Source organism: Astatotilapia calliptera, chromosome 9, assembly GCF_964374335.1.
Source record: "Astatotilapia calliptera chromosome 9, fAstCal68.1, whole genome shotgun sequence".
Taxonomy (NCBI): Eukaryota; Metazoa; Chordata; class Actinopteri; order Cichliformes; family Cichlidae; genus Astatotilapia; species Astatotilapia calliptera.
In genome coordinates this window covers 34,371,640-34,384,139 of record NC_137430.1, presented here as the reverse complement: position 1 = coordinate 34,384,139, position 12,500 = coordinate 34,371,640, and the positions used below count along the sequence as shown (strand labels likewise).

The 12,500-nt window shown below is 47.8% G+C and overlaps 1 protein-coding gene across 1 annotated transcript in view; it reads left to right on the top strand.

Annotated features, from left to right (window-relative positions):
- dnah5l (dynein, axonemal, heavy chain 5 like) overlaps positions 1-12,500 on the top strand; it is a 55,202-nt gene that overhangs the window by 7,434 nt on the left and 35,268 nt on the right. The window contains exons 9-29 of the mRNA XM_080306857.1: positions 1-56; positions 1,445-1,540; positions 1,621-1,794; positions 1,974-2,063; positions 2,151-2,306; positions 2,561-2,700; positions 2,984-3,135; positions 3,241-3,448; positions 7,050-7,137; positions 7,502-7,625; positions 7,801-7,985; positions 8,175-8,267; positions 8,362-8,465; positions 8,832-8,928; positions 8,994-9,074; positions 10,328-10,582; positions 11,027-11,176; positions 11,254-11,372; positions 11,486-11,622; positions 11,697-11,859; positions 12,223-12,334. The exon at positions 1-56 is cut by the window's left edge and continues 40 nt beyond it. Of these exons, the coding sequence (XP_080162983.1) occupies positions 1-56; positions 1,445-1,540; positions 1,621-1,794; positions 1,974-2,063; positions 2,151-2,306; positions 2,561-2,700; positions 2,984-3,135; positions 3,241-3,448; positions 7,050-7,137; positions 7,502-7,625; positions 7,801-7,985; positions 8,175-8,267; positions 8,362-8,465; positions 8,832-8,928; positions 8,994-9,074; positions 10,328-10,582; positions 11,027-11,176; positions 11,254-11,372; positions 11,486-11,622; positions 11,697-11,859; positions 12,223-12,334 (2,780 nt within the window). The remainder of the gene's footprint in view (positions 57-1,444; positions 1,541-1,620; positions 1,795-1,973; positions 2,064-2,150; positions 2,307-2,560; positions 2,701-2,983; positions 3,136-3,240; positions 3,449-7,049; positions 7,138-7,501; positions 7,626-7,800; positions 7,986-8,174; positions 8,268-8,361; positions 8,466-8,831; positions 8,929-8,993; positions 9,075-10,327; positions 10,583-11,026; positions 11,177-11,253; positions 11,373-11,485; positions 11,623-11,696; positions 11,860-12,222; positions 12,335-12,500) is intronic.

The following is a 12,500-nucleotide window of genomic DNA, read 5'->3' as shown; positions in this document are numbered from 1 at the left end:
TCGTCTCCTCAACTGAGTCCAAGACCTGTGACGTCCTGGATCAGCGCAAACTGGAGGTGATTTCAAATCTATATTCTTGAAACACATTAATCACTTTTATTATATACGGGAAAAATCACAGAAACAGAGAAAAATGGAAGAAAAGGACGAGGAACTGTGACGCTGCGGTGCAGACTGTGGAGTTGTAGGAGGAGCCAAAATGCAGGACTTCATGAGTGACAGTGGATTCATTTAAAGTCAGTGGAGAAAACACAGTTAAATCCCAGCACTGTGACTTCTGTGGCAATTCCTCCTGAATCCCACACATGTCTGTGATCAAGTGGAAACACAACTCCAACAAACTCCTGCTCCCAACCGTGGCTCCGTGAAAAACACTCTGCTGAACCCTGGTGACACAAAAACACAGGTCAGAGGTCATCCAGCGAGCGAGGTGTCTTCACAATAATTATTATTAGGATGAGTTAGACTGAAGGATCCCGCGCCCACTGGAACTCAGCCACACTCTTAAACACGGCTCTCCTGTGGAAAACAGCGAAAACCACAAAAACACCTGAGTCCTGCTTCCCCAGACCCCGGCCCTGACAGGAACAGGACTTTATTGGTTTTACTGGGACAGCTTTGATCAGAAGAATATGATTGTGAAGCTTCTCTCACAGTGAGGCTGAATGAGCCAATAACAGCTAATAACACAGTAACAGGTACGTTTCATGTCTTTATTGGACTCTGAGTAATCACACTCTGACCTCACAGAGCAGCTGGATGAACAAAGAGAACTTTTACTAACTGCCTTTGAACACAACAGCCTCCATCAGAGGTCAGAACAGTCGTTTCCCTCCTGGTCTCCTAACACCAGCACCGTTCTTATCAGCTATTTATCAGACTGTAGTCACGCAGTCACACATGTTATCCAGCATGTGCTTCGCTGTAGTGTCTCTGTGCACCAGTATGCACGCTCACAAACATCTGGCAGGCACATCGTCCACAGGTCACACACCCTTACACACTCACAGATGTGGACATTATAACACTGCTCATAGAGACATAGCTGAACCAAAGCTCACACAGAGAGGAAACCAGTGTGCAGGTTTATTGATGGATGTTACCGACTCAAAGCTGAACTGAACAGTCCTGAAAGTCAGAAGTTCCTCCGTTTGTGGACAGATGCTCTTACTGTGGAGCGATGAACAAGTCTTTGAAAGGCTTTCAGGGCTTTCTACCAGTCTGATCTTCCTGAAACGCTCGACTCCATTTGCTTTAAGAGAAGTCGGTGTGTCCAGCAAACACAACAACAGTGTGTGTTTAGTTCAGACAGCGTGTGTTTCTGTCTAATGATGTCTTGGATGATGATCAGAAATAACTCGGTGGTTGCAGAGGCTTCAGCTTACCTCGCTCTTCCAGCTGTTACAGTTGTGGTTCAGTCCTGAGGAACTTCTGTGTGTCTCAGTTTGACAGAGACTATGCAGACTTCCAGCTCCAGGTTCAGAGTGTGTTCCAGTGTCTTCGGTCTCTGCTGGACGACTGGTTCAGCCGGCCTGTCTCTGTGAGTTCACACAATCAGAACTGAAAGCGACTTCTTATCGTATCAAACACACAGAACTGAAACAATGTGTCTGGATTCAGACGCAGAGATTGCTGGAGCTGTTGGCCATGTTTGAGTCGGGTCCGCTGGCTCGCTTGGACCTGAGGCAGTACTACCTGCTGCTGCTGCAGCGCTACAGCCGAGATCTGGAGCTGCTGAGGAAGACCTACCAGAAACACAAGGACCGGCCGCCCATCGGACGCAACCTGCCGCCGGTACTTACACCTGCTCACCCCGTGCTCACAAACACCAGCAGGAAATTCACTACTTTAAATCCGAGTGTCAAACTCCAGTCCTGGAGGATGCTTCTATTGTGCTTCTATTGTGCTTCTATTGAGAAATACAGATGATTTATTTACCGATAGAGCTTTTGTTATTGATCTCTCTCTCTCAGGTGTCAGGCAGGGTCCTTTGGAGCCGCCAGCTCTTCAGGAAGGTTGAAGCTCCGATGTTGATCCTGAAGAAGAAGCTTGACTTCCTGAAGGTGCACACTCTGACTTTACCCCATCAGTCACATGATCTCTGTGATGACCGCGTCCTCGGTGACGCCGCCTGTCTGTGTCTGTCTCAGGGACCAGAGATGACAAAAGTCATCCGGACCTACAACCAGCTGGCTGTGGTGTTGCTGCAGTACGAGGTGCTGCACCTGCAGGGGTGGAGTCAGGCTGCAGAGAGTGCGCCACGCTGCCTGAGCACCGCCCTGCTGGTCCGGCATGAAGACAGCAAGGTTTGTGACGACTGAATGAAAGCAGCTTTTAAAGGTCGTGCGTGGCTTTAACTTTTTAATCATCTTTTTCAGATTTGAACAAATCGTTTTTACACATTTCAGTCATGTGACCGACAGTCCAGAGCCGACTGCTTTTGTTTCTGCAGGCAGTGAACTAACACCACACACTCTACTTTCCTTTGGATGCTGGATCCTTAAATTTGCTGTTAGATTTTAGATTTTATTGAACATTTGAAAGAGCCTCTTTGTTTCAGGAGGTCTCGGTGAACCTGGACCCTGTGGTGCTGGAGGTGCTGCAGGAAGCTCGGTGGATGACCAAACTGGGCGTGAACGTGCCAAAGGTCATCCAGAAGATGACCTCCAGGGAATCAGAGCTCAGAGATTTGTACAGCCGGTGAGAGAAGCTGTTCAGTCCAGCTGTAGGCGCGTCAGCAGCTCATTCTGTGATGTTCTCACTCAAATCCATCACATGAATGTCTTTTCTTTGGTTTGTAGTTCTTGTTGTTACTTCACTCTGTGCTGGATAGAAAAGCTCACAGAAACAAGGCGCTTGTTCTTGATTAAACAACATCATGATTTATTTTCTCTGCGACGTTACTCGTCTCAGACTCTTGTCTTCATCTCTTCTTCACTTTGGTAAACTTGTGTTTTCTTTGATGGTGCTGACTCTGGTCCAGACTGCTGGAGATGCTCCAGGAGTACAGCTCTGTGGTGGGCAGGGTCCCACCTCTCCTCCTCCCCCTCATGCAGCCCTTCATTGGCCGTGTGGAGGCAGCTCTCTCCCCTGGACTCACCTCACTGTCCTGGACTGCCCTCAACACTGAGCGGTGTAAGGACGGACAGCTTCCCGTCTCATTGTTGTTGTGCTAATATACAAAGAAAGGACATCAGATTTATAAGCATTCGATAATGATTCCCTTCCACTCTGTGTCAGTCCTGCAGAATGTGTATGTGGCTCTCAAAGACGTGGACCTGGTGGCCAAAATGGCGACAGACCTGTTGGACTGTCGCATCGGCCGGCTGCTTGGGGCCATGTCGTCCTGCTGTCTGCTGGTCCTTCCTGAAGACTCGTCTGTGTCGGCGCAGGACCTCCTGCTACAGACAGGAAGCTTGGTCCAATCTGCTGCTGTCACCCTGAGCTGGTAACACTGACAGCAACACTGACAGCAACACTGACAGTAACACTGACAGCAACACTGACAGCAACACTGACAATAACACTGACAGCAACACTGACAGTAACACTGACAGCAACACTGACAATAACACTGACAGCAACACTGACAGTAACACTGACAGTAACACTGACAGCAACACTGACAGCAACACTGACAGCAACACTGACAATAACACTGACAGCAACACTGACAGCAACACTGACAGCAACACTGACAGTAACACTGACAGCAAAACTGACAGCAACACTGACAGTAACACTGACAGCAACACTGACAGTAACACTGACAGCAACACTGACAGCAACACTGACAGTAACACTAACAGTAACACTGACAGTAACACTGACAGCAAAACTGACAGCAACACTGACAGTAACACTGACAGCAACACTGACAGCAACACTGACAGTAACACTGACAGCAAAACTGACAGCAACACTGACAGTAACACTGAAAGCAACACCAACAGTAACACTGACAGTAACACTGACAGCAACACTGACAGTAACACTGACAGCAAAACTGACAGCAACACTGACAGTAACACTGACAGTAACACTGACAGCAACACCGACAGTAACACTGACAGCAAAACTGACAGCAACACTGACAGCAACACTGACAGCAACACTGACAGTAACACTGACAGCAACACTGACAGTAACACTGACAGTAACACTGACAGCAACACTGACAGTAACACTGACAGCAAAACTGACAGCAACACTGACAGCAACACTGACAGCAACACTGACAGCAACACTGACAGTAACACTGACAGCAAAACTGACAGCAACACTGACAGTAACACTGACAGCAACACTGACAGCAACACTGACAGTAACACTGACAGCAAAACTGACAGCAACACTGACAGTAACACTGAAAGCAACACTGACAGCAACACTGACAGTAACACTAACAGCAACACTGACAGTAACACTGACAGTAACACTGACAGCAACACCGACAGTAACACTGACAGCAAAACTGACAGCAACACTGACAGCAACACTGACAGCAACACTGACAGTAACACTGACAGCAACACTGACAGTAACACTGACAGTAACACTGACAGCAACACTGACAGTAACACTGACAGCAAAACTGACAGCAACACTGACAGCAACACTGACAGCAACACTGACAGCAACACCGACAGCAACACTGACAGCAATACTGACAGCAACACCGACAGTAACACTGACAGCAACACTGACAGCAACACTGACAGTAACACTGACAGCAAAACTGACAGCAACACTGTCAGCAACACTGACAGCAACACCGACAGTAACACTGACAGTAACACTGACAGCAACACTGACAGCAACACTGACAGTAACACTAACAGTAACAGTAACTGATAGGTTTGTAGCTTGAACCCATCCGCTGGAACGTTGAAGGCAATATAATTACACTGCAAAGCAAGACACAAGTAGGCAAAGTTCTTCATGTTACTCGTGCACGGGAGAGAACCGGACAGGCGCCGTTCCTTCGCCTGACCCCAGTTGCTCTTGTCCGTTCTCCCGTACCACTGCCCTTTTATTGAGGTTACATGAATATGCATAGGTTCATTAACATATGACGTCTACATACAAACAAAGAGTACCTTGCCTGTGTGTGTGTTGGCGTATGTGGTGGATGTGTGTGTGTGTGTGTGTGTGTGTGTGTGTGTGTGTGTGTGTGTGTGTGTGTGTGTGTGTGTGTGGGTACTGCTGATCAAAGGGTCATAAAAGCACACAAGCAAACATCCTTGGTCAGGAAGAGAGTAGACCCCCCCTCATCCTAGATAACACCGTGAGGAAGTCCAGCAGTTCATTTATACACAAAAAGCACTTAGACTAGAACAGACGTAACTACGTTAATCCTACCATAAAACAATTAAACAAGGTACGAACTTTCCCTTGCTTCCAGGATGTAGGTGTGCATTCTAGTGTGGAATACACACCAAGCCTCTGTAGCCTGTTAAAGATCACCCAACTTATCACTACACAATTAATTATACACCTCTAAGCATCCATGGTTAAATATTTGTAAGCATAAATGACAATCAACAATACAAACTCTAACAGTAACACTGACAGTAACACTGACAGCAAAACTGACAGCAACACTGACAGCAACAGTAACACTGACAGCAACACTGACAGCAACACTGACAGCAACACTGACAGTAACACTAACAGTAACAGCAAAACTGACAGCAACACTGACAGTAAAACTGACAGCAACAGTGACAGCAACACTGACAGCAACACTGACAGCAACACTGACAGTAACACTAACAGTAACACTGACAGCAACACTGACAGCAACACTGACAGCAAAACTGACAGCAACACTGACAGTAACAGTAACAGCAACAGTAACACTGACAGTAACACTGACAGTAACACTGACAGCAAAACTGACAGCAAAACTGACAGTAACACTGACAGTAACAGTAACACTGACAGCAACAGTGACAGCAACAGTGACAGCAACAGTGACAGCAACACTGACAGTAACACTGACAGTAACAGCAAAACTGACAGCAACACTGACAGTAACACTGACAGCAACACTGACAGCAACACTGACAGTAACACTGACAGCAACACTGACAGCAACACTGACAGTAACAGCAAAACTGACAGCAACACTGACAGTAACACTGACAGCAACACTGACAGCAACACTGACAGTAACACTGACAGTAACACTGGCACGTGAAAGGCTGCATTTATTTAACATGAGTCACAGTTCTGCAGCTGTGTCGAGCCGCTCACCCACTGCTGTAAATATCCTGCTGTTAAACTGTGACACAGAAAAATAAAGAACTTGGTGACGATAAAGTCAGAGGAAAGACTCCCACAAACAAATGAAAGCAACAAGCAGAAGTTCAGCCGTAGCAAAACCCATATTTACATATATTAATCATCAGGCTCAGCAGCAGATGTGAGTCAAGTCAAGTCAAGTCAAGTTTATTTATAGAGCACATTTAAAAACAACCAAGGCTGACCAAAGTGCTGTACAGTAAATACAGATAAAAATACAATAGAACACAATTTCGTAATAACACCTCGCTGTGAGATCACAAGTAAAGTGAATATGACAATATTCAGACACAAAACTGTGACTTCTGTGATGTTTGTGATGGTGTCTCTTTACTGACATGAGGTTAGTGCATCACACAGATACCTGCCTATTACTGCTCAGTAGCCAATCCTGGAGCTCAGCCTTGATGGACGGTGTGTTGCCACAGCAACCTCACAGCAGTTGTATTGTTGGTCAGATAACAGACGTGGTCCAGAGGTCCAGTTCAGGGACTCCAAAGAGGCCACGCCCCTTATGATGTCAACTTTAAACTTTAATGAGCTTTAGACGCCAAACAGTTTGTATCAGGCTGTAAACATGTTTAACATGGGAGTCTATGGGGACTGAGTCAGTGCTGCCTCTGCTGGACGTTAGAGGAACTGCAGATTTGGTCCTGCTGGTCTGTGTGCGTCCATCACACTGTGTCTGTGTGCGTCCATCACACTGTGTCTGTGTGCGTCCATCACACTGTGTCTGTGTGCAGGCAGAGTCAGCAGGTGGAGAGATACGTGTACGAACTGATCGAGGAGCTGAAGAGGAAGATGAAGACTGTGGAGACTGTTAACCTCGAGGTCACGCACACACACACACACGCACACGCACACACACACACACAGACACACACGCACGCACACGCACACACACACACACACACACACGCACACACACACGCACACACACACGCACACGCACACGCACACACACACACACACAGACACACACGCACACGCACGCACACGCACACACACACACACACAGACACACACGCACACGCACACACACACACGCACACACACACACACGCACACACACGCACACACAGACACACACGCACACACGCACACGCACACACGCACACACGCACACGCACACACACACACGCACACACACACACACACACACACACACTCATTCATCTCTGCTCGTCGTCCTCAGGGGTCTTTTAAGTGTCTCCATCCAGACTCCAAACAGAAGACTCGCTGTCTGTCGTGTCTCCCTTGTCGTTTCTACAACCTGATTGGTCAGCTCTGTTACCGCAGCACTGAAGCTCTGGTCAAAGGTCAGCCTCCTGTTCTACCACGTCTCCTTGTGTCCTGTTTCTTCCTTCCTGCCATCGTACTCTTCTTCTTCTGTCCTCCTTCTGTTCAGTCTGAACTTCCAGAGAAACACATTTGCTCTGTTTCAACCAACAAATCCTCTTACAAGCCGCCTGAGCTTGGACTGTTTCCTCTCAGCCACCAGATCCTCCCTGGAGGCCCTGAGGAGGAGACTTCATGTCTCCAAAAAGCAGCCACACTTTTCCTCCTTGGTGTCTTCCTCCAGCGGTGCCCAGCCAGCTCCTCCTCCACCTCTCCTCACAACCTCCATCCAGCTTGCAATCCCCAACATGGTCCTCAGACCCAGTCTGGATGACATTCAGGTATTTGTGTCCAGAGGAGCAGATTTGACCCTCAGTAACATTTTGGAAGTTCTCATGTGTCGGCAGGTCCACCGTCTGGTTTCACAGCAGGACGCCACACAGGACTGGCCTTGTAGTTAATGTCATGTTCATGCACCTGCCCGTCACTGCTGTCAGTTACCCAGCCTGTGTGTCCTTCTCACGTCTCAGTCTGTGGTGAATAAGCTGGTGGGCGTCGTGCTGTCTGTGACCAAAGACGTCCCTCTGTGGACTTACTCTCACCTGCAGTACAAACAGCAGCAGGTACGCTCATCTGACTCATCCTGCTTTAAAATCACCTGGTAGCAGGCAGCCAATCGCACTCCAGCTTCATCCCGCCCCTCTTTCTGTTTCTCAGGCGGAGCAGGCGGCGGGTCGTAGCGGAGGAGAGGACGTGGCAGTGAAGCCAGCGGTGCTGCGAGCGCTGGACAAACAGCTGGCTGAACACAAAGACATCAGCAGGTCAGTAAAACAGCAGAGACACGACAGGATGTTTCTCTGGCTGAGACGCTGTGGACACGCAGAGATGCACAATCACACCTGCAGCTGACGTCCTTTGACTGAAACACACAGAGTGGGTCCTGTGGAGAAAAGTTCTGCAGTCCCTGCACAAACTCTCAAAGTGACCTGCGACAAATTCAGATGGTGCACAGAGGCTCAGCGGTTAGTGCTGCTGCACCACTGTAGGAGGGTCCTGGGCTTGAACCTGGACAGTGTTAGAGTGTCTGTGTCCTCAGTGCTGTCTGATCAGTTTCACATGTTCATCACGTGATCACATGACAGTCAGCCCATCAGTGCATGTTCTGATGATGATGATGTTTGGAGCAGGTTGGTGATGCAGCTCAGCTCCATCGTGTCACACCTGAAAGCTCAGGCTGCTGAAACCCTGAATGACCTCGGCCACTTCTCCACCCTGTGGAACCAGGTGTGTGTGTGTTTGTGTGTGTGTCTTAGTGTTGTTGAGCTGCACTAACAGCTGGCTGTGTTTAGGACCCAGAGGAGCAGGTGCAGGCCTTCCTGCAGTCCGACCCCTCCCTGACGGAGTTCAGCGCTCAGATCTGCTTCTACTCTGTGAGTCTACTTCCTGTTACAGACGCACCACTGAACATCGCCGTGCATTTACAGCTTATTATGTTTTTAGCTGAGTTATTAGTAAACACACAAAATCAAACAAGGAAACAAAAGAAAAGTGTTTGCAGTGCAGCAGTAGTACTTTTATAATAACAAATGTAAATGTATCACTGGTACAGCAGTCTGGGGTCATTAAAGGGCAGCTGGAGGAAAAAACATTCAGAAATTAAAGTCATAAATGTTCAAAATAAAATTGTTTTCACTTTTTCAAATGTTTCTATTCCCAAGAAAAATGTAATTTATGTGTAATTCATTCTCAATAAACATTGGACAGTCCTGCAGTTGCAGTTCAGTGGTTGTGCAGCAGGGGGCGCTGGTTAGCTTAGTTTCCACAGAGCCATCATTGCTAATTAGGGCTGGTATCGTCACTGATTTCTAGAATCAATTCGATTCAATTCGATTTTAATTGGGGAAATTTAGCCTCAGACAGTCAGAAATATTATAATTCAGATCATGCATCAGTACATTTCCATATTTTTATATCTATAAAAAGAAACCTGACACTTGCGAGACTTTATCAAAGTGTGAGCATCACAGCAGAGGCCTTTGTGTCAAAGTAACTGAGGATAAAACCTAGAAAAGCATGAAGGAGATTTTCCTGTTCTGGGATTTTATAAAAATATTCTGCAGTAGATCAAAAATGAAAGAAACCATGAATCAACACGTGAACGTTACCTGATGCTGCTGAAGTGAAGCAGAGCAAAGTTACAGAGGTTTGATTAGAGACACAGCTGAGCGTTTGCAATTTTGCATCATTTGCATCATCATCATTGCGAGCTGTCGGCTTTCAGCCCCGACCGTGTCCGTGCCGTCGGTGAGAAAGTCACATCTCACTGATTCTGATGCGTCGGCGGGTCGAGCTTTGTGTTCACGTCTCTGTGCAGAAGCCGTGTTCCTGCTCTCATTTACTGTTTTAGCTGTTTGGTGGTTGTTGAAGTTTTGTGAGGTTTAACCTGAGATTCTGGCGTTTCGGGCAAAATAAATGTAAATGAAAAAATCGATTCAGGATTTTAATGAATCGAAATCACGTTATCCAAGCCAGAATCGATTTTAATCGATAAATCGATGATCAAAACCCACCGCTACTGCTAATGTGTCAGAGCTGAAAGAAAATGACCCTCACGTCCTTTAGAGCAGCTGATTTTGACCATACGTGTAGTGGATTTACCCATGATGCCTTGCTGTGCCTGCAGAGGCTGGAGGAGCAGATTTCGGAGCTCCCTGCGTTTTACACAGCGGGTTCGATCCTGTTGGACACCGACCAGCTGAAGCGTTCGCTCACTCACGAGTGTCGCTCCTGGAAACGAGCTTTCGGCGCCGCTCTGAACCGCCGAGCATCCGCCGACATGAACGACATCCTGTCGTTCGTGGACGCGCTCACGAAGCGTCTGCAGCGTCCAATCTCAGACCTGGATGATGTCAGAGCAGCCATGGCTGCACTCAGAGAGGTGAGCCAGCATCTGATTGGCTGTGTGTTACGTCTGCACCTCCTCTTTTTCTTTCAATTCTTCTTTCAGCCCAATAATCGAAAAATGATCCAGTTTTTCTTTTAGATTCTGATTAATTTATTTGTTCATAAACGTACAGCTGCTCATGTCTGGCACTGCCAAAATAAATATATAAAAATGAAATTAGCCAATTGAATAAATATCTCTTTCTTTAATTGCACTAAAATACTATAAAATCTATTTTATGCATCAATTATTTCATAAAATTAAAATTTCAGTCTTTCTTTAATTTTGGCACTTTCAGGCCTCCGTACTTTCTTCACATTCAGTCATGTTTTCTTTCTTCAGCAGTTTTTTCTCTCAGTCCTCATGTAACGACCCACAGAGTAGAATTCATTCATGAGCCCCTCCCCTCACTCATTCCTCTCCTGCTCACTGTTGGAGGTTCGGGAGGCGGAGTTTCGCATCGACGCCACCATCGGGCCGCTGGAGGAATCCTTCTCCCTGCTCAACAGACACGAGCTGCTCTACGGTGACGGGAACGGCGAGCGCGTGGACGGCCTGATGTACGCCTGGAAAAACCTCAGTGACCTGGTGAGTCAGAGGGAGGGGCGTCATGTGACAGGTGCAGGGATGCAGGTGTGTGTTATGTGTGTGTGTTGTGGCTTCAGGTGGTGCAGACCCAGAACACTCTGGTGCAGATTCAGCCCAGCATGAAGACAGACCTGCTGTCTGCAGTGCAGAGCCTCCAGAGCCAGGCTCAGAGCTTCTGCACCGACTACAACCAAAGGTACACCTCAGAGAGGCACCTGCTCCAGGTGGGCGGGGCCAACCAAATATCCATCCAGCCCGCCCTGAACCTGGGCGACATACTGATAATATCATTGATTATGATAAATGCAGGGGCCCGGGGGTGGAGGGCGTGGCCCCGGCTGAAGCCAGCGAGCGGCTGCAGAGTTTTCAGGCCGAGTTCGATCAGCTGTGGAGGAAGTACACCACCTGCTCAGGTGGAGAAGAGCTGTTCGGGCTGCCTGTGAACGGTACGGCTGAGCGACTCGCCCGCCCACTTCCTGTTTGTCTGCCTCCTTCCTCACCGGCCGTCTCCTCCCCGCAGAGTATCCGGAGCTGCAGAGGATCCGGAGGGAGCTCTCCCTGCTGTCCAAACTCTACAGTCTGTACAGCTCGGTCACCGACAGCGTCGCCGGCTACTACGACATCCTGTGGGCCGACCTCAACATCGAGAAGATCAGCGTGGAGCTGCAGGACTTCCAGAACAGGTGCAGCTCATTAAGGCTTCAGCAGGACGTTCTTGCCTCCACCTCACGTGTTCCCAAACAGACACATGTTACTTTACTGATCAATGAAAGCATCCTGACCTCTGACCTCACAGCACAGCCGCTCAGCTTCAGTTTGGATGTTAAATCTGTCATTAACGTTCTTAATGCCAAAGCTGAAACACATCAAACTGGATATGTGAGCGTTTCAGTTCAGCTCGTGTCTTCAGTGGCTCACAGTTTGAGAAGCAGCAGGATAGATGAAAAAAATCTGAGATTAGGAAACAAATGAATCTTGTTTATTGGCATTGATTGTTAAATATGTCGTTCACACACAGAGATGAAGTTTTGAAGTCTTTGTTTCAGGATCAGGAAGCTCCCAAAGGCCCTGAAGGAGTGGCAGGCCTTCAGAGATCTGAAGAAAACCATCGATGACTTCACAGAGATGTGTCCTCTGCTCTACATGATGGCCAACAAGGTGCCAGAAACATTTCACTGTGAAGCACATATACCAGCAACGTCCATCTGCAGGCATTTACACAGCAGCACACAGGCGTGAGAGGAGGAGCTGGGGTGGAGTCCAGTTTCAGGGTGGTGCGCTGATAAGAGGAGCAGCTGTGGAAAGGAAATCAGCTGTGCTGGGA